The 21477-nt window shown below is 35.8% G+C and overlaps 3 protein-coding genes across 4 annotated transcripts in view; 2 read left to right on the plus strand and 1 right to left on the minus strand.

The window, feature by feature from the left end:
* Window positions 1-17223, plus strand: part of CYP2J2 (cytochrome P450 family 2 subfamily J member 2) — a 120291-nt gene extending 103068 nt beyond the window's left edge. Inside the window, exon 11 of the transcript XR_012419537.1 lies at window positions 16786-17223. The gene's annotated coding sequence lies outside the window, so the exon portion shown is untranslated. The remainder of the gene's footprint in view (window positions 1-16785) is intronic.
* HOOK1 (hook microtubule tethering protein 1) overlaps window positions 1-21477 on the minus strand; it is a 69439-nt gene that overhangs the window by 39005 nt on the left and 8957 nt on the right. For both annotated transcript variants that reach the window (XR_012419523.1, XM_005543223.5), the window contains exons 3-8: window positions 15808-15880; window positions 11365-11415; window positions 10030-10162; window positions 8163-8230; window positions 6327-6389; window positions 2850-2933 (exon numbers count right to left, since the gene is read on the minus strand). Coding sequence is in view for 1 of the 2 variants with exons in the window: in XM_005543223.5 (XP_005543280.1) it covers window positions 2850-2933; window positions 6327-6389; window positions 8163-8230; window positions 10030-10162; window positions 11365-11415; window positions 15808-15880 (472 nt within the window). In the remaining variant the exon portion in view is untranslated. The remainder of the gene's footprint in view (window positions 1-2849; window positions 2934-6326; window positions 6390-8162; window positions 8231-10029; window positions 10163-11364; window positions 11416-15807; window positions 15881-21477) is intronic.
* LOC102120038 (mitochondrial import receptor subunit TOM22 homolog) lies at window positions 12695-13954 on the plus strand. Its single transcript, XM_045370052.3, has one exon. It carries the CDS (start codon window positions 12699-12701, stop codon window positions 13050-13052), a length of 354 nt encoding a protein of 117 aa, XP_045225987.2. The 5' UTR covers window positions 12695-12698; the 3' UTR covers window positions 13053-13954.

A 21477-nucleotide genomic window follows, 5' to 3' on the forward strand; every position in this document is an offset into this window, starting at 1 on the left:
AGAGTCTAGGACGTTTAAGTCAAACAAAAGAAATCAAATCAATACACATATGGAGAAAATAGAGTAAGTATATCTTTAAAATGCTATGCCTGCCTTTGTTTGGGGAAGAAAATGTTTTCAAGTCTCTAAAATTGGATGCACAAATGAAACTTCAAAAAATTAATTTGTCTCCCCTTTTAGGTATAAACTAATTTATAGAATGATGTCACCTACTAAGCCAAAATATACACACGTATGTTCAAAGTTATCATGATAGGTTTAGAGTACACAATTGTCAGTCACACATCACATATTCAAGAAATAAGCACATTTGGTTAATGAATCAATAACAAAAAGCTAAGCTGTTTCCATTTGCACATTTAAACTGTTTGCTTATGATTTAAAATGAATAAAAACATCTTAGTATAGAACCACATCAATATCAATACCTGGAGCAACTTTTTTTACTCATATTTTTAAAACATGCGTGATCTTCTCTCCTGGTTCTACTTCTTTTCCATTTAAAAACATCTTTAAAAATGCATAGCTAAGGCTGTGTCTTTTCATAAGGCCAAAAGTTTTACATATGATTAAGAATTAGTTTGAAAAACCATCGATTAACCTTTTCTGATTTCCAATGTATTACTGAACAAGTTTGCTATCCATATTTTCAAAACATGTAATTCAATCCAGTTATGTAAATATGACTACACGTTGACACAAAGAATAGGAAATTAACATCAAATGATTGCCCTGAACATAGTGTATAGGCAAGTTACTGTCTTCTAAATGAGAAATACAAAGTCTGGGAAACTGTTCCTGGGCAGACAATATAAAGAAATAACTTTCTGTTCCTAAATTCAATGCATGCACCCATGCCTATTATGTAAACTGTTTAATGACTACTATTACCTGCCATGCATAATAATTCGAAGTGATTCAGATACAAAAAAGAATAAAGAGTTTCTGCCCTTAAGACCCTTACAGTAGAAATATAAACAATTATGTAAAAGATGTTGAAGGTGCTTTGACAGAAGTACACTATAGGGTAAGGGTAGGGCACAAAGAAGAAAATATCTCATTCTAGCTTGAGTGTAGGGGCTGTCAAAAAATGACTGACAGAGGAAAAACAACACCCTCAGTCATCAAAACTGGGTAGGACTCCCCTAAAACAGAATAAGACCAAGGGCAAATTTTAGTTTTGAACACCTGGTGAATAACCAATCTTGCTCCTATCCATATGCTTCAGTGTAGCTCCAGAGGCATTTCTGGCACAGACATGAGTAAGGAGGGTGCCAGACAGGCACATTCCTTGTTCCCACCCTAGAACCATGACTCAGAGCGCTGGTCAGGCATCTCCTTCAGCAAGCTCTCACGGTGATAAGTTCCATCTGCACCTGCCTCTGTCTCTCTCTGTTTGGGATTTCTGCACTTTTCACCTAAAAGCAGATCATATACCCTTCATTATCTGTTACAAACACATAAATCTTTAAATGTGGAATTTTGTGTTCTTTATTGAATAATAATTTCTCAGAAGACTGTACTTAGATCCTATGAGAGAATGGTAATATCTGAATGGCTCAATCTTCCTATGAAGTATTTTACAGGGTGAATATGATCCTATTTAAAATGAACACATTTCAGGTACTTTGCATGTGTTTGAAGGTGTATGTTACAATGTGCAGTTAGGAAAGGTGTGAAGGAGAACAGATTAAATTTCCCCTGCTTGAGACACTTACTTCATTCAAATACAGAGGACTGGTTTCTACAGATGAATTTAGAAGACCTGAATTCCAGTGCTCCCACTGCACTAAGTGACTAGTCACCCTAACCAAGTCTTTTCCTTTTCCTTATTTGCAAATGCTTGAGGGTTAGAAGCATTATCCAGCCCTGTCATTTTAGATATTTACTTCCTTTAGCAAGGATAATACTACCACACCTTCGCTCCTTGCCCTTACACTTTTCAGAGAATCAACTACAAATTTAGCTCATTATTTAAACAAAAAAATGCCATTTACATACAGCATATTATGAAGGTACACTTAACCTTCTATACACCTTTTTCTAGACTTATTGCATAATATGCACATTTGTATTTTGATGTAACAGTAACATCATATGCAAACAATATACATAGCACTTCTGTGCCAGGCTCTAAGTGCTACATATATGAACTCATTTAACGCTCATGACGACTCTGGGAGATATATGCTATCATCACTCCATTTCTCAAAAGAAAAAACTGAAGTACAGAATAATTAAGTAATGTGCCTGGAGCAAATAACCAGCTAGTAATATGACCAGGTACTGAATGTAGGTAGCCTGGTTTGACAATCTGACCTCTTAACCATTAACTATTCTTGCTCATGCCAAGTTCATTTTAACATACATGTGCATATAAGATTATAAACACACATGTTCATATATACATACATGTTAGCAAAAACTTGCCATAAGAGACTACATACATATATATGAACATGTACTTGAATGTATTGGTAGGGGAAGTGTCAGGCACCACTTAATACTTTAATAAATTACCTCTATTTAATATTCACATATACAATATGAAGTAGAAACTTTAATTTTCCCATTTTACAAAAATGAAAACGGAGTCCTTATCTAAATAGTTGAAATTCTACAATTAGTAGAGTGATTTTCTCAAAGAAAGTTAAGCCAGCAAATTTCAACTATCAAAGTATTTAATGAAATTCATGCTTGAATATTCAGCCTATAAGAAATCTTTTTAATGTTCCCTCCATGAAATGAAACCTAATCTATAAAACATAGTGCCAACTAATTAATTACAATAAAAAACTTCTGTAAACTTAAAGAGGAAGTTTTTCTCAGCTCAGGGTTTCTTCCCGTACCTGCATATCCAATTCTTCACATCTTTGCCTCAGCTCTTCTTTTTCTGCTAGTGCTTCCTGAAGTTCTTCCAAGGCTTTTTTAAGCTGAAACACAAAATGTCCTAAATCTTAGTAAATCGTGTTTTGACACAAATATAGAAAAATAGAAAACATATACTCTTCTCACAACACACATATACACTGATATGGGAAATTATTTTTTAAATTTACCTATTAACAAATGAGTCTTACAACAAAAAAAGAGAATTTTAGGCCAATGTCCCTGATGAACATTGATGTGAAAATCCTCAACAAAATACTGGCAAACCGAATCCAGCAGCACATCAAAAAGCTCATCCACCACGACCAAGTCGGCTTCATCCCTGGGATGCAAGGCTGGTTCAACACACACAAATCAATAAACATAATCCATCACATAAACAGAACCAATGACAAAAACCACATGATTATCTCAATAGATGCAGAAAAGTCCTTTAACAAAATTCAACAGCCTTTCATGCTAAAAACTCTCAAAAAACTAGGTATCAGTGGAACATATCTAAACATTAAGAGCTATTTATGACAAACCCACAGCCAATATCATACTGAATGAGCAAAACCTGGAAGCATTCCCTTTGAAAACCGGCACAAGACAAAGATACCCTCTCTCACCACTCCTATTCATCATAGTATTGGAAGTTCTGGCCAGGGCAATCAGGCAAGAGAAAGTAATAAAGGGTATTCAAATAGGAAGAGAGGAAGTCAAATTGTCCCTGTTTGCATGATTGTATATTTAGAAAACCCCATCATACCAGCCCAAAATCTCCTTAAGCTGATAAGCAACTTCAGCAAAGTCTCAGGATACAAAATCAATGTGCAAAAATCACAAGCATTCCTATACACCAATAACAGACAAACAGAGAGCCAAATCATGAGTGAACTCCCATTCACAATTGCTACTAAGAGAATAAAATACTAGGAGTACAACTTACAAGGAATGTGAAGAACCTCTTCAAGGATAACTACAAACTACTGCTCAAAGAAATAAGAGAGGACACAAACAAATGGAAAAACATTCCATGCTCATGGATAGGAAGAATCAATACCATGAAAATGGCCTTACTGCCCAAAGTAATTTATAGATTCAATGCTATCCGCATCAAGCTACCACTGACTTTCTTCATGGAACTGGAAACGACTACTTTAAACTTCATATGGAACCAAAAAGAGCCCACATAGCCAAGACAATTGTGGGCAAGAAGAACAAAGCAGGAGGCATCACGTTACCTGACTTCAAATTTTACTACAAGGCTACAGTAACAAAAACAACATGGTACTGGTACCAAAACAGATATATAGACCAATGGAACAGAACAGAGGCCTCAGAAATAACACCACACATCTACCACCACCTGATCTTTGATAAACCTGACACACACAAGCAATGGGGAAAAGATTCCCTATTTAATAAATGGTGTTGGGAAAACTGGCTAGCCATATGCAGAAAACTGAAACTGGACCCCTTCCTTACACCTTATACAAAAATCAACTCAAGATGGATCAAAGACTTAAAGGTAAGACGTGGGACCATAAAAATCCTAGAAGAAAACCTGGGCAATGCCATTCAGGACATAGGTATGGGCAAGGACTTCATGCCTAAAACCCAAAAGCAATGGCAACAAAAGCCAAAATTGACAAATAGGATGTAATTAAACTAACGAGCTTCTGCACAGCCAAAGAAACTATCATCAGAGTGAACAGGCAACCTACAGAATGGAAGAAAATTTTTGCAATCTATCCATCTGACAAAGGACTAATATCCAGAATCTACAAAGAACTTAAACAAGTTTACAAGAAAAAAGCAAACAACCCCATCAAAAATTGTGCAAAGGATATGAACAGACACTTCTCAAAAGATGACATTTATGCAGCCAACAGACATATGAAAAAATGCTCATCATCACAGGTCATTAGAGAAATGCAAATCAAAACCACAATGAGATACCATCTCACACCAGTTAGAATGGCGATCATTAACAAGTCAGGAAACAACAGATGCTGGAGAGGTTGTGAAAAATACGAATGCTTTTACACTTTTGTTGGGAGTGTAAATTAGTTCAACAATTCTGGAAGACAGTGTGGCAATTCCTCAAGGACCTAGAACTAGAAATACCATTTGACCCAGCAATCCCATTACTGGGCATATACCCAAAGGATTATAAATCATTCTACGATAAAGATACATGCACATGTATGTTTATTGCGGCTCTATTCACAATAGCAAAGACTTGGAACCAACCCAAATGTCCATCAAAGATAAACTGGATTAAGAAAATGTGGCACATACATACCATGGAATACTATGCAGCCATAAAAAAGGATGAGTTCATGTCCTTTGCAGGGACATGGATGAAGCTGGAAACCATCATTCTCAGCAAACTATCGCAAGATCAGAAAACCAAACATCACGTGTTCTCACTCATAAGTGAAAGTTCAACAATAAGAACACATGGGCACAAGGAGGGGAGCATCACACACCAGGGCCTGTTGGGGGTAGGGGCTAGGGGAGGGATAATATTAGGAGAAATACCTAATGTAAGTAACGGGTTGATGAGTGCAGCAAACCACTATGACACATGTATACCTATGTAACAAAATCTCATGTTCTGCATGTGTAACCCAGAACTTGAAGTATAATAATAATAATAATAAATGAGTCTTAATTTGCTGTCTTTGTGTGAATTATATTTACATGACCTCATTAACATTGAAGGCTATGGTCCCACAGAAGTAAATTTTATGTAAATCCCTGCAAATTACTTTTACAAGTATTAGAGAAGGCATTGTTTAGTTTTATTACAGAAAAAAAGTTTAGAAAAAAACACGGCAAGTTTACATTTAAATAAATTATTTCTTTAAACATTTTCTTTTGAAATACTTCTTGAGTTGACTGGTGACACTCATAAAAGAACATGTGTCTAAAAATATAACAGAAAAAGTACTTAATGCATTTGCCTCTCCTCTTACCCTTTATTCTATAACCCATATTGGATTAGAAATGGGAGAAGAGTGTCTTTTCCCCCTATAAAACAGTCCTGAAAGAAAGGAGCCTTGAATACAGGGCCTTTGAGCTGTTTCTTCAATATCAAGTGAGAGGAGAGCAACAGTGAAAAAAATTACATTACTAGATAAATTAAAACTTAGCAGGGTTTGTTTTTAATTGTCCTCTGTTTCACTGTGTAACCATACAGCATGGTCCAAACTACATTACAAGTGTCAGAAAGAATGTTCAATGTCACTTAACCCTTTCAACATGATCACAAAAACCTCTGGAGACCAACACCACTTCCATTCAATTGGGATCTTGCAGAAGAATCAACTAAATTTCATGGAAGAAAATATTCTTGTATATGCTCTTTTTGTAAGCCTTATGAGAGTAACTGGCAAAGAAACCCTAACATTGCTTTCAACATTTTTCTTCCATACTAAATTACTCACCTGTTGCTCCAATTCTCCAACAGCATCATTCAGAGGAAAGCTCAATATTTCTTTACTCATCAACTAGGAAATTAAAATAATAAAATTAAGTATAACAATGTGATGTTTATGAAGTAAAATATATTTTCTTGAAAGGATAGTAAAATGATTTATATTTAGCTTTTCCTTGCCTTAATTTGAGGATTCTTAGAACACTATTCAGATAAAAACTTTATTGGAGGTTTAACTTAATAACACAAATTCAAGCATATTAGTGAGGACACCTAAGTAAACTGTGCTTTAAACACATAGATATATTCAAAATACTTGTGTACTGAAGAATTTCAATACAATTTCTAAAAGACATATTACTGATGAAGAGTGAACACATTAAATAATTTTAAAAGGGATTCGTATACATTGTAAGTTAATACTTTTTAAATGCAGCCTTTTTGAGAAGTCATTTTAAAAGTAGAAGTTACGATTATATGAAAAAAAAATCCTGTAAAATAACTCTTTGAGATGAAAGGCAGATTTACTTATGTACAGGGACACTCTGAATCCAAACTAACAATGCAAACTCAGGGAGTACAGACTACCAAAGTCTTGTATGATGTCTCCCTCTAAGTCATGCCCCTTCCAAACTCTGCTTTTCCTGAGGTCTCCTCTGCACTCCATCTCAGCCTTTTAGGCTAATATTAAGAATCAACACTGTATCACATTAATTCTGAATCCTTCCTGGCTCCACTTACATAACTGGACTAGCTTTAATCCAGCTTACCTGGCTCTAAAACCTAAGTACCACCATATTTGCTCACAGATCTAACATTTTGAAAATGCATATGGTATATATAAATGAAAAATTCAGGAAAGATTGTCATAACTGACAGAAAAAAAAAAAAGAAAAAAGAAAAACTCCTGTCAGGTCAGAGACTGTTTATCCTGCATTTCCTGCTTAGTTGAAGTTATTTAAAGGAAGGGTCCCCAACCCCCGGGCCACAGACTGGTACCAGTCCGTGGCCTGTTAAAACTGGGCTGCACAGGCCGAGCACGGCGACTCACGCCTGTAACCACGCCTGTAATCCCAGCACTTTGGGAGGCTGGGGCAGGTGGATCACGAGGTCAGGAGATAGAGACCATCCTGGCTAACACGGTGAAACCCCGTCTCTACTAAAAATACAAAAAATTAGCCCAGCGTGGTGATGGGCGCCTGTAGTCCCAGCTACTTGGGAGGCTGAGGCAGGAGAATGGCGTGAACCCCAGAGGCGGAACTTGCAGTGAGCCGAGATCACGCGCCACTGCACTCCAGCCTGGACGACAGAGCGACAGAGTGAGACTCCATCTCAAAAAAAAAAAAAAAAACTGGGCTGCACAGGAGGTGAGCGGCACACAAGAGAGCATTATTACCTGGACTTGTCACTGTCAGATCAGCAGCAGCACTGGATTCTCATAGGAGCAAAAACTCCACTGTGAACACTTCTTATGTGAATCTAACGCCTGATTATCTGAAGTGGAAGAGTTTTATCCAAAAACCTTCCCCCCGCCCGCCACCCCGGTTGTATGGAAAATTTGTCTTCCACAAAACTGGTCCCTGGTGCCAGAAAGGTTGAGGACCACTGATTTAAAGAGATTTGACAATATTAATTTATTAACCAGCTTTTAAAATGTAAAGGTACTAAAATTGGGCTTAAAGGCCTTTTAAAATATTTTGGGGGGTAGAAAAGGAAGACCCGCTAGCTAAGGGTAAGTAAGCCTACAACAAAGAGCAAGTTTATAAAAAGAAAAGTATAAAGTATGAAAAGTTTTATATAATTTGGTTTAGGATTTTTATACTCATAAGAACATGATATAACTTACCTCTTGAATAGCAGTCATGACCACATGTTGAACTGACTCTTCCAGTGTCATTATATTTTGAATATGTTCTATGATTTAAAAAAATCAAATCTGAAAAAAATCTACTCTTTACATGTAGTACCTCAGCCATCAAATTAACAGACTGTAAGAATTCATTTACCCACAGATAATCCTTTATGTAAATACATTATTTATCTACCAATATGTCTTCCTTCCTCACCAAGATAAACTGAGTATTGTTAACCAAATGAGTTCATTCTTTCAAGACTGAGATGGTTGCAGTCAGTACCTTGAAATCATTTCAAAAATCAATTAACATGGCAAAGTAAAAGTGTGAAAACTTTTAAAAAGTTATGTATTAGGAATCGAATTCCTTTTTAAAATGGGACAAAATTGCTCAACAGTGCTTAGAAGTAAATTATGGAAATATTACATATAATATTAAAATTTGTAGGACACAACAAAATAAGCACTCTAAGGCAAAAGTGCCACTTAAAATGTCAGTTATAGCTTAGAATAGGAACAGCTGATTAATTCACAAGAAAAACGAATGAGATAAAAGAGGACAACAAAATTAAGTAGTAAAAACAAAATAGAATCAAAGCCAAAAGTTGGCCCTTTGAAAAAGACTAGTAAAACTTACAAACCTGGTAAGATTAATTAAGCAAAAATAAGTTACAAATAACCAGCAATTAAAATATTAACAAAGCATTAATCAATGAAAAAATAAAAAGAATCACAATTACAACAAAAAATTACTAGATTTATAAATTACTACTTGTCAATTTGCAATTAAATATTTAGAGAAGTTTTAACCTTCCATGAGCTAATGTACATGCTTTTATGAAAAACCCAATATACAGATCTTTAACATTATTCATAAGCGAGAAATAAAAGCCTATAGAGAAGTGCTGGATTGTCCTAGAAAAAAACTTCTAGTAAATAGTAGAGATGGACTAATATAAAAATTATCTGACACCTAGTCACTGTCCTCTCATAAGTGATAAACTACAATTAATTTCATGTATTTTGTTTTATTTTTCTCCTTTCGGAGTTTGTTAGTAAATTTATCCCAACTTCTATCCTTTCTCCATTAGACAATGTCGAATGTTTTCCAAGGCCCTGGCTTGAAGTATTTTGCATTTTGCAAACTTAAGCACTCAACATTATTCTTTCATAAAGGTAGTGTACTAAGAACAAGTTTGGATGAATCATGCAAAACAAACAGCAGCGTCAAAGGTCTCACCACCTAGACAGATTCAAGCCCTCAAGGGAAGGAGGTCTGGGCCTGTTCAGTTCATCATTCATCATTACACGCAACCAAATATGATCCTTTTGTACTCAGCAAAATATGTATCACTGTGTTTGGATATACCAATATAATGTATCAATTCCATTTATATCATTAGACCACTTATCTGAAGGATATATTGGACAGATATGCTTCTGAAAAGAGCAGACTATTATCTGAAGAAACCTGAATTATAAATTAGTAGCTGAATATTTATTTATGAAAACTGAATCCACATAAAGTTCTTACATGTAAAATAGACATAACGTAGCAAATGAATAAGTACAATTTTTATTGAATATCTACTAAATTTTATTTACTGGATATATATTAAACTAACTAAACTAAAATACATTTAATTTAGCCACTGAATATGAATATCAGAATCCAGGTACAAACAGGACACTCAGGGTATGCCACTTTTCAATGACAGAGTTGGGCTAGAATTCAGATTTTCTGGTTTACATTCAGGGTGCTTTCTGCCAAGTTTTAATAGTACACTTTAATGCTAGCTTGTATAGTAATGTAGATTGTTTCTAGAAAGTAGAAATCCTCAAATAATTGAAATTCACTTACCTTGCTTCTTTTCACAGTTGATCGCACAACCTAAAATAAGCTGGAGCAACCTCCCAAGCTCCACTGGATCTGAACATTCAGTTATTTGGTTTAAATCAGGGACAAGTGCTTCTGAAATCTGCTGCCCCAAAAACTACAATATTAAAATAAATTAGATCACTCATTTATGCCGGCCGCATATAATTTGCTACATTTAATATTGTTACAATGAAAAATTATAGATTCATGAAAAAACTAAGATAAACTAACAAATGACAAATCAATAATTATTGATTAAAACCAGGTAGCAATGTTCAGGCAACATTCCAAAATTCTGAGTAACCAACCGAAAGCACTATACTCCCTTTTGGTTTCACATCAAATATCCTTTGATTCCACTATCAGAGAGAAGAATTTAATTTAAGAAGCACTTGGCCTAGTCTATTATGACAAAACTTATTCGTGTCCATTAAATAACAAGCTTATGTTAAGCCAAAGAATATTAATAATATTTTCATATATAATCAATTAACAGAGAAACACAATGTAAACCACTGCACTTTTACAAATGAACAACAAATCTAATGGATTAATTTTTTTTCCTGGTCTTATCTTTCTTTTTCTTATTTTTTACCTGATTAAAATGGTTCTTGGCATTAAAAAAGCTTCAAAATTAGTTTTAGGTATTTAATAAATTGAAAGTTTTTAGAGAGTATTAAACATTTTTGGGAGAAATTACAAGTTTAATTGTGTGACAACTTTAAAAAATAGAAACAAAAATTCTTCAATGGAAAAGTCATTCAAAAGCTGCCCATCATTAAGCAATAAACTCTCATATCAAAAACCCTACTAGAGAACTTGTTATGATGCTGAATAAGAAAAAAACAAACTGTTTTACTAACGTACTATCTAAAGTGACTTTATAATACTACTTTCATTTTGCATTTTTTCCAACTTACTTGTATGAGCATAATCTCAGTTATGTCTTTGCTATTGTTTACACTAGGAAGAAATGTCAAAATAATGCTTTAAATAGAAAATTACTTCAATTAAAGTCTACTTTATAGTATTGCACAAAATCAAATTATATTAAAGATGAAGGTAATTCTACTCGAAAATAGTCAATGTGGAGAGTATCAATACCTAAGCAATGTTATCTTACAAATCAATATATCTAAGCTTAAGCTTGTTCATTTTCACAAATGAATATTCCATAAAAATGGCAATAAAACATGTTCCAATTATGACTTACATTCCAGTAAAATATTATAAGCAAACAAAACAAGTGATTTTTCAGTCTTAAAGTAATTTTCACATAGCATTTTGCATTTAAACAAAGTCAGATGTTTTTCATACCTCATGATAATAACTCATAATTCCTTGAAGAACCTTCTTTAAATTACTGGCCTAATGTGAAAAAAATAAGAGATTCTTATTTCAGATTAATAATGAAAGAAAAGTTATGCCAGCATGAAAGACAATAAAAATTCTCCCCTAATTAAAAAGGACAACAAAAACATTATAATAGAGTTCTGTAAATACAAACACACGATGCTTTTTAACCATCAGAGATTTAATCAGTGTTTAGTTAAGTAAGGTGATTTTATTTAAAGTGCGCCACAATGAACCCAAGGGACAGCTTTAAAAATTTATATACGGGCATGTCCACCTCCAGTCATGAGCAAGTTAACTGGATTTTGGTTTTCTCTCCTGTCACTAATAACTAGAAAACAAGACAAAATACATTAAATAATTGTTTTCAAGCTTTAGACAACAAGTAGTACAGAACTCTGCTTTCTGAAAGAACGAAAACAAACAGAAAATGAGCCCTACACTAGTACAAGCTTTCTGTCTTGAGGCAATTTTCAGACTACAGCGTAGGGAAGTGGAAACCAAACCAAGCCTGCTGTTCTCACTGACTGAAGAGACAGACATCAGAAGTTCAGGAAGGCCTGGGCAGTTTGAATTTGCAGGGCAGACAGATGAAAAGATGGGAGCTATGGAAAAAGCGAGCTCTGGAGATTTGTGTAAAATGGTTCCTTTGACTCTTTGGCTAAATACCAGTTTGCATGCGGATGGGTGAAACTCAATGTTCTTTCCAAAGAAATAACAATCCAGGGAACTATAAACTGAACCATTCCCAAAGATTGCATAGGCCAAAAGATTTTTGAAATTCTCACTAGCCAGAATGAAGACACCACGCTACATGCACAAAGCATTCACTAAAGACCCCAAAAAGGTCACAGTTTAGTAATGGGTCTAACTTAGTCCTAAAGGAAAGAATAACTTTAGCTCTGCCCCCACCACAGCCAAAAATAGGCCTTTCAAAGATCAAACTGATTCCAAGTACCTTAGCTGCTTGCAAGAACAAAATTCAACACTCCTCAAAAGAATATACTTAATTGGGAGGCCAGGTGGGTGGATCGCCTGAGGTCAGGAGTTCAAGACCAGCCTGGCCAACATGGCAAAACGCTGTCTCTACTAAAAATACAAAAATTAGCCAGGTGTGGTGACGGGCACCTGTAATCCCAGCTTCTTGGGAGGCTGAGGCAGGAGAATCACTTGAACCCGGGGGGCGGAAGTTGCAGTGAGCCAAGATTGCACCACTTCACTCCAGCCTGGGCATAAGAGCTAAACTCTGTCTTGGAAAAACAAAACAAAACAAAACTTAAAAAAATCAGCACTCAGTCATGGCTGCCGCCGTTGCTGCTGCCAGTGCCGGGGAACCCCAGTCCCCGGACGAATTGCTCCCGAAAGGTGACGTGGAGAAGCCTGAGGAGGAGCTGGAGGAAGATGACCATGAGGAGCTAGATGAGACCCTGTCGGAGAGACTATGGGGCCTGACGGAGATGTTTCCGGAGAAGGCCTGGTCCGCGGCCGGAGCCACTTTTGATCTTTCCCTCTTTGTGGCTCAAAAACTGTACAGATTTTCCAGGGCAGCCTTGTGGATTGGGACCACTTCCTTTATGATCCTGGTTCTTCCCATTGTCTTTGAGACTGAGAAGTTGCAAATGGAGCAACAGCAGCAACTGCAGCAGCAGTAGATACTTCTAGGGCCTAACACGGGCTCTCTGGAGGAATGCCAGGGGCTCTACCCTCACTTCCTGGAAAGATCTAGATTGTTACTGCTGTTTGAGCTGTCTCAGTGGGATAAGTTTGAAATTCAAGTGTTTGAACTGCTGATTATTTGGGATTTTTTTTTTTTAACTTTGGCACATTGATCTATCTAAACCTGGTGGGGAGAATTCTCCCCACACTGTCTCATGGAAAGACTCAACTTGCAACTGTGCCCTCCACACTATCCTTACTTCTATCTTCACTCTGATACCAGAGTGCAGCCATGCAGACGGTTATTCCTGCTCTGGCCACCCCACTCCTTTCACCAAATTGCTCCTAACTAGAAGATGTCACTTTCCCCTTGTGCGTAGGAACCGATGACAGTGGGAGGGATGTGCCCCTGACCATTAACGATTGCCTTTTTTATTTTTTAATTTTTTTTTAAAAAAGAATGGAACTGTTGGGGAGGGACATGCACGCAATGTGAAAGACAAAATGCATTACACCTATAGTGTAAAGTGGCCACTATGAATCCCTCTGTATGAGAGGAGGGAGGCTGGCTGCAGCTTCAGCCACAGAATGGGGACTGTGGAAGACAGATCAGGAGTTCATTTCCCCTGCACAGTTTGGTTGTTAGACCTGTGTGTGTGTTTAAAAAAAACAGAAGTCAGTGCTCACTTTTTGTATTTAAGTATTAAAAAATGACTCCAACTGAAAAAAAAAATCAGCACTCAGTAATAAAATTCATAATATCTTGCGTAAAATTAAAAAATTACTATACAGAAAGCAGAAAAATGGGGAGCAAAATTAAGAGAAAACTCAGTCAATACACATGGGCTCAGAAATGAAAGATAAAAGAATTGAGAGACAATGTTAAAACTTCTAGTTTAAAGATGTTCAAGGATTTGAACAAAAACATGAACATAAGAAATAAGTTTTTTACAATAAAGAATCAAATAGAGATTGTCAAACTGGATAAAATCATAAGACCCAACTATTAGGTGTCCACGTGAAACACTTTCAATAAAAAGACATAGGTAGATTAAAGGAATGGAAAAAGAAATACTAATGAAAAATACAATCATAAAAAATCTGTAGTGGCTACATTAGTATTAGACAAATTTGATTTCAAATAAAAGAATATTACCAGGGATAAAGAAAAGCATTTAATAATAAGTGAATTCATTCAAGAACACATAAGAAATATAGTGTGTAATAAACTTAATAACAAAAATTCAAAATACATGAAGTAAAAAACAAAAAAAATGCAAAGGAGAAATCAACAAAATCGAAATCATCACTAGAGATTTAAGGGCCCTCTTCAGAGTCTATACTATACCATACATATAGGATAATAAGAGAAAATATCAATAAAGATGTGAAAAATACCACTATCAACAAACTTGACAAATTCTATATTTATATAACAACTGTAGAATGCATGCTGTTTTCATATACACATAGAACATTCACCAAGACAGACCATATGTTCAGTCATAAGACTCAATAAATGTAAAATAACTTCTCAGTACAGAGCATGTTCTCAGATCTATTAGAAACCAATAAATAAAAGAAAAGCAACTGGAAAATCCTCAAATATTTTGAATTTGAATACCTACTTCTAATTTACTCATAGGTCAAAGGAGAAAACACAAGGGAAATTACCAGATATTTTGAATTGAATGAAAATAAAATAACAGTCTGTCAAAATATGTGAGATATGGCTAAGATGCTGCTTAATATTAGGGGAAAAAGGGATTTAAAGTTGATTATTTAAGTTTCCATCTTAAGAAGCAAGAAAAAGAAGAATAGATTAAGTGAGAGAAAGGAAATAATAAAAATCAGAGAGAAAAATCAATGGAATAGAAAACATAAGCTAATCCCTTAAAAAATAAATAAGTAAAACTGAAAAACATCTACCCAGACTTATCAAGGAAAATACATTCAAAAGACACAAATAACCAATAGCAAGAAAAGAAAAAGGAAACATCATTAAAGATCAGTTATTAGCATATTATTAGCACAGTAATTCAGTTAAGAACTGTGTATCAACAAATCATATATCCTATATGAAACAAATGTACTACTTAAACTGACTTAAAAATAGAAAATCAGTTTGGCAGTTTCCTATAAGGTTAAGCACATACTTACACAACTTAGCAATTCCACCCAGAAATTCACCCAAGAGAAATTAAATATGTATCTATCTGAAGATTCATATATGAATGTTTGCAGCTGTTGTATTCACAATACTAAAAAATGATAAAAATTCAAACATCCATCAACAAGTGAATAGCTAAACAAACCATAAAATATCAGTTTAATTAAATACTACTTAGCAAAAAAGAGAAATAACTACTAATGCAGGCAACATGAATGAGACACAAAAATAGTATTACTGAGTGAATGAAGTTAGACAAAAAGGTAAACATTATATGATTCAATTTATACAGAATTCCAGAAATGAACTCCAAAGTGACATAAAAGAGATCTGTAGCTACCTAGGGCAAGGCTGGGGGTAGGGATTAATAAAGAATGGGCCTAAAGTGCATATTTTGGGTTAATAGGACTATTTTCTATTTAATTATGATGGTAGTTACACAAGAGAACACATGTGTTAAAACTCAAACTGTACACAATAAAAAGTACTACAAGTTAATTTGAAAAAAAGATTTGGTTAGCTTAGTGCTAATTTTAGGACTACCGTTTGGATCAAGTGCTTCTCCCATTTGTTCTGCATACCTTTATTCTCCAGTTGTCCCCAACATCCTCTTTAATTCGGCTTAACCAAGATTCATTAAACCAAGCTGCATCACTGAAACAACAATAACAAAAATACTAAAGATGAAAATGCTTTTATTACACAAAAAAAATTAAATAGAGACAACAGAGAAAGTTACTTTACGTCTTAAAGCCTATTCTTAATAACAATACTGAATATTACTTATATAGTAATAATTTATCATATTAAGTTATTTAAGTCATTTGCCCCTTCAGTTTAACAAACATTTACTAAATATTTAATACTAGGTGCCCTGCTGCCAGGAAGATGCAAAAGTCTCAACTCTGAAGAGGTAAAAAAAACCAACATTTTAATGAGTGTCTACTCTGTATCAAGCACTGTGCTTGATGTTGGTCCAAGTTATTTCATTTAAATATGATGGTAACTTGGCAAATACTCCATTATTATTTCCAGTCTTACTATTTAGGGAATTGAGGATGAGAGAGTCTAAGTAATTTGCCCTGGGTGATACTATTAATAACCCATGGCAAGGCCCAAAATTAATCTATTCAACTGAGTAGAATTAAGCAGAATGAGTTTAAATGAGAAGTCTACAAAGACAAGTTTAGTTTTAATGAAAAGCAAAGTCCCAAATTGATACTGATGGCCAAGACAAAGAATTGCTATACTAAATTTTCGTGTATTTAATAAGGTTTTGAAGAACAACATTTAACTATATATAGTGAACTACATTAACAAACTATATTCTAAACAAACATCTGGATGCTTTCTCTGGGTAAGGAATTGAGATTAATATGAAGATAATTTACCATTTTGACCTTAGAGAAGTACCTATTAAAGGAGAAAAGTAAAAAGCACAAATAACTACACTCAAAGGAGAATGTGATAAATGTTCTAAGGGTAAAACAACTTCAAAATCACAGAATGTTAGCGCTGGAAGAGGTCTTAAAGGTCTCATCTAAATTCTTATTTTACAGGTATGCCAACTAAAATGGGGAAAAATTAAAGAGCTTCTTTTCCAAGGTTGTAATTTGAATTTAAGAATGCAAAACTGAAACCTTTCTGCTCATATGTTCTAAAAGCAGAAGATAACTCCTCTGGCTATGATAACCAAAAAAATGGCTTCACTATTTTCAATTCATTTATTTGGAATTTGTAATCATTTTACTTTTTATTTATAATCAACACATAATAATTGTACATAACCATTTTCTTTTGAGCAGATTAATGTTAATTGTGCTCGACTTTTCCCAGATGCTAAAGCTGCAATTACCAAAACAATTTAAATATGTAAATGCTATACTGATAACAAGGTATTTACTTGAAATGACTGAATGAATTGAGTTAATGAGTCAAAACTGTCCAATTCACTTTGTTTTTATATCAGATTAAGTAATAAAAAGTCCTAACCAAAAGAGTTATGCCAGTTGTGATGTTTAATATTAGTTATGGGTCAATTTGGCTATGCCACATTGACCAGACACTTGGTAAAAAACCATCCGGATGTTGCTGGGAAGGTATTCTCTAGATGATATTAACATTTAAATCAGTAGACTTTGAATAAAGCAAACTACTCTCCATAATGTAGATGGGTCTCATCCAATCAGTTGAAGACCTTAAGAAAAAGGCTGACCTCCCCCTAAGAAAGAGCAAATTATGTCAGCAGATGGCCTTCCAACTCTAGAGGCTCTTCTTTGAGTCTCTAGCCTGCTGGCCTACTCTACAGAGTTTAGACTTGTCATCCTCCACAATCACATGAGCCAATTCCTTTAAAAAAAAAAATCTCGGGCTGGGTGCAGTGGCTCACACCTGTAATCCCAGCACTTTGCGAGGCTGAGACGGGCAGACCACCTGAGGTCAGGAGCTCGAGACCAGCCTTACCAACATGGAGAAACCTGGTCTCTACTGAAATACAAAAAAATTAGCGGGTCAAGGTGGCACATGCCTGTAATCCCAGCTACTCGGGAGGCTGAGGCAGGAGAATCGCTTGAACCCAGGAGGCAGAGGTGGCAGTAAGCCAAGATCGTGCCTTTGCACTCCAGCCTGGGCAACAAGAGCAAAACTCTGCCTCAAAAAAAAAAAAAAGAAAATCTGTGTGTGTGTGCACATGCATGTATATTGAGACACAGATTATATACACACTCACCCTCTATTGGTTCTGTTTCTCTGAACAACCCTGACTACCACCCCAGTCTTCTAACTGACGCTAAAAAAAATCCAAGTATATGATTCTATGCTATAATTACCTTTAGAAATTGGATCTAGATATAACCTATTTTTCTCTAGTTTTTCCAAGATAATTCCTTTTGTCTTACATTCCTCCTCATCTTCCTTTCTACCTCAAATCAGCTTTAGCCCAGAGAAATACTTCCTAATTTAGTAAAAATATATCTCCTGCTTTCTTGCACACAAATTCACCCTTCTCAAACAACTATAATGGCAGTCAACCTTTTCCACTATTAAACTTGATCTCCAACCTCAGAAACCTCAGGACATCTTTTTTTTTTTTATTTATTTTGTGCTGCAACCTCTACATGTCTTAGAGTCTTGGCCCCCAATAATTAGCTCCTTTTCTTGTATTTCCCAGAATTTCAATAACACTCAAGGGATATCAAATAAGAAAGGGGACACAGGACTAATGAACCAAAACATGGTCCAATTATTTTCTAATAAAACTAAGTAAGAATTACTACGTTTTAACTCCATCCAGGATATTTATCTTCAACAATTTTACCAACTGAATTCAGGTAGTAAGAAATACCCACTAGTTACTACAAACAATATAGTTGGGTCACTTCAATGTATACCCAGAACCTACTCTTCCAGAAATATCCAAAAATCTTCTCTATTAACCCATCAAAGTATGGTCTATATTTTGGACAGTTGTGTATAAAGTATAGATAGATGTTCATATAAGTATGTCCATGGATAGATGTCCATAGATGGATGTCCATACTTACATGGACATCTATGTATACTATATACATAACTATCTACACTTTATGTCCATATTTATATGGACATCTATCTATACTTTAGAAGCAACTGACTTTCATTTTATTAATACTCCAAAGTAAAAATCTATCAGGATGGTTTCTTTTTTTTTTTTTTTTTTTTTTTTTGAGACTGAGTCTGGCTCTGTCGCCCAGGCTGGAGTGCAGTGGCCGGATCTCAGCTCACTGCAAGCTCCGCCTCCCGGGTTTACGCCATTCTCCTGCCTCAGCCTCCGGAGTAGCTGGGACCACAGGCGCCCGCCACCTCGCCCGGCTAGTTTTTTGTATTTTTTAGTAGAGACGGGGTTTCACCATGTTAGCCAGGATGGTCTCGATCTCCTGACCTTGTGATCCGCCCATCTCAGCCTCCCAAAGTGCTGGGATTACAGGCTTGAGCCACCGCGCCCGGCTGAGGATGGTTTCAATACATTTCAATGATTACAGCTAGTTGGGAGCACTGAACTTGGAGTCAGACCAAACTGATACAAATCCTAGCTTTGTCATTTACTCATCATTTAACTTCCAAAAGCAATTTCAACTACTTATACCTCCATCCTCTTGTATACATTGAAGATAAAAATAACATCTACCTCACTAAACTAGTAAAATTTAAATGAAATAACTTCAAATGAGGTCTAGAATGATGCCTTTATATAGTAAATATTCAGATGTTGGCTATCATGGTTTATCATGTTAAATGCTCAAATATCTGCTAAGTGAATAAACAAATAAATGCATGATTCCTAAGGTCTCTGAATATCCTACATTCTCTGTCTCACTCTTCTCCCTCTCGCAAAAAAAAAGGTTTAGTCAAAGACAACAGGAACAGAGAGGTCCACCGGTACTTAAAGTGATGAAGCTAAGCCTTTCTTTGGAAGATATGGCATGCACTGTTTATAGTTGTTCTGGGACGAATCCTATCTTCAAAAAAGATACGTTCAAGTCCTAACCCCTGTGAACATGATTGAAATAACGTCTTCATGTATGTAATAAAGGTAAGATCAGGTCATAAAGAATTAGGATGGGCCCTAATCCAGTATGCCTGGTTCTCTTATAAGAAAAGAGACACAGACAGAGGTAAGATGGTCATATGAAGACAGAGTGGAGATATGCTGACACAAATCAAAGAATGCTTGGGACTACCAGGAGTTGGAAGAGGCAAAGGAGAATCATCTCCTAGAAGCTTTTGAGGGAGCACAGTCCAGAAAATAGCTTGATTTAGAACTTCTAGCCTCCAGAACTGTGAGAGAACTAATTTTTGCTGTTTTAAGGCACCTGGTCTGTGGCACTTTGGGTACAGTGGCCCTAGGAAACTAATACAGTTGTATAGTTTTTTTCCCATGTGTTTTTAAAAGAACTGAAGCTTCGGCTGGGCGCAGTGGCTCACACCTGTAATCCCAGCACTTTGGGAGGCTGAGGTGGGCGGATCACGAGGTCAGGAGATCAAGACCATCCTGGCTAACACGGTGAAACCCCACCTCTACTAAAAATACAAAAAAAAAAATTAGCGGGGCGTGGTGGCAAGCACCTACAGTCCCAGCTACTTGTGAGGCTGAGGCAGGAAAATGTCATGAACCCAGGAAGCGGAGCTCACAGCGAGCCAAGATCACGCCACTGCACTCCAGCCTAGGCGACAGAGCGAGACTCGTCTCCAAAAAAAAAAAAAAAAAAAACTAAACTAAAGCTTCTACATGCATCTGAAAAAGAGAGTATTCAAACTGAAGATAATAATTAAGGAACTGTAGAACCCTAGCTATAACTCCATGGCTCTTCATGTCTAAGTTAAACAGTTTAGACACCACTTTATAAAGATACTACTATTTGGAAAAATATCTGCCTCAAGTAAGTAGAAAAGAACTATTGGTTAAATTTTGCTACTTCCGTAAAAAGCAGAATTTCTCTTCTTACCTTCAGTAAAAATTTTGATGTGATAGGATGTCAGCCACAATAGCCATCAATGCAATATGTTAAAAATTATAACATATTTGAGCCGGGCACAGTAGCTCACACCTGTAATCCCAGCACTTTGGGAGGCCAAGGCGGGTGGATCACGAGGTCAGGAGTTCCAGACCTAGCTGACCAACATGGTAAAACCCCATCTCTACTAACAATACAAAAATTAGCCGGGTGTGGTAGCATGCGCCTGTAACCCCAGCTACTTAGGAGGCTGAGGCAAGAGAATCGCTTGAACCTGGGAGGCGGAGGTTGCAGTGTGCCAACATCGCACCACTGCATTCCAGCTGGGCAACAGAGCAAGACTCTGTCTCAAAAAAAAAAAAAAAAAAAATTATAACATATTTAAAGTGCTTTGAAATGTTCAAAGACATATAGTAAAATTAACCTTTTAACCTGAATAAGACATACTGGTCCAACCAGGGAGAAAATGTATGTTTTATGTCTCACTATTCAGGGTCCAGACTTCTGAAAAGTTCCAAAACTGGAAAAGAGTTTAAAAAGAAAAATAAATAAAAAGTAGCCCCTGGATGATAAGGAGGCTCAGACACCTAAGAGCATGTAAAATCGGGTGAATGAAGCAGAGAGAGGGAGAAATAAAGAGAGATATTTAGGGTTAATTTTAGGGCACTGGCCAATTATTATGAAGACAGAGAATTTCTGATTGGCTATTTTATTTTTCCTGCAGAAAAGCTCTTAGAAGACTATAACAAACAAAAGAAA

The sequence above is a fragment of the Macaca fascicularis genome, chromosome 1, assembly GCF_037993035.2.
Source record: "Macaca fascicularis isolate 582-1 chromosome 1, T2T-MFA8v1.1".
NCBI classification, from domain to species: Eukaryota; Metazoa; Chordata; class Mammalia; order Primates; family Cercopithecidae; genus Macaca; species Macaca fascicularis.

Excerpts from the sequence above, each read along its gene's own strand:
- LOC102120038 (XM_045370052.3), top strand. The coding sequence starts at position 12,699 with ATGGCTGCCGCCGTTGCTGCTGCCAGTGCCGGGGAACCCCAGTCCCCG.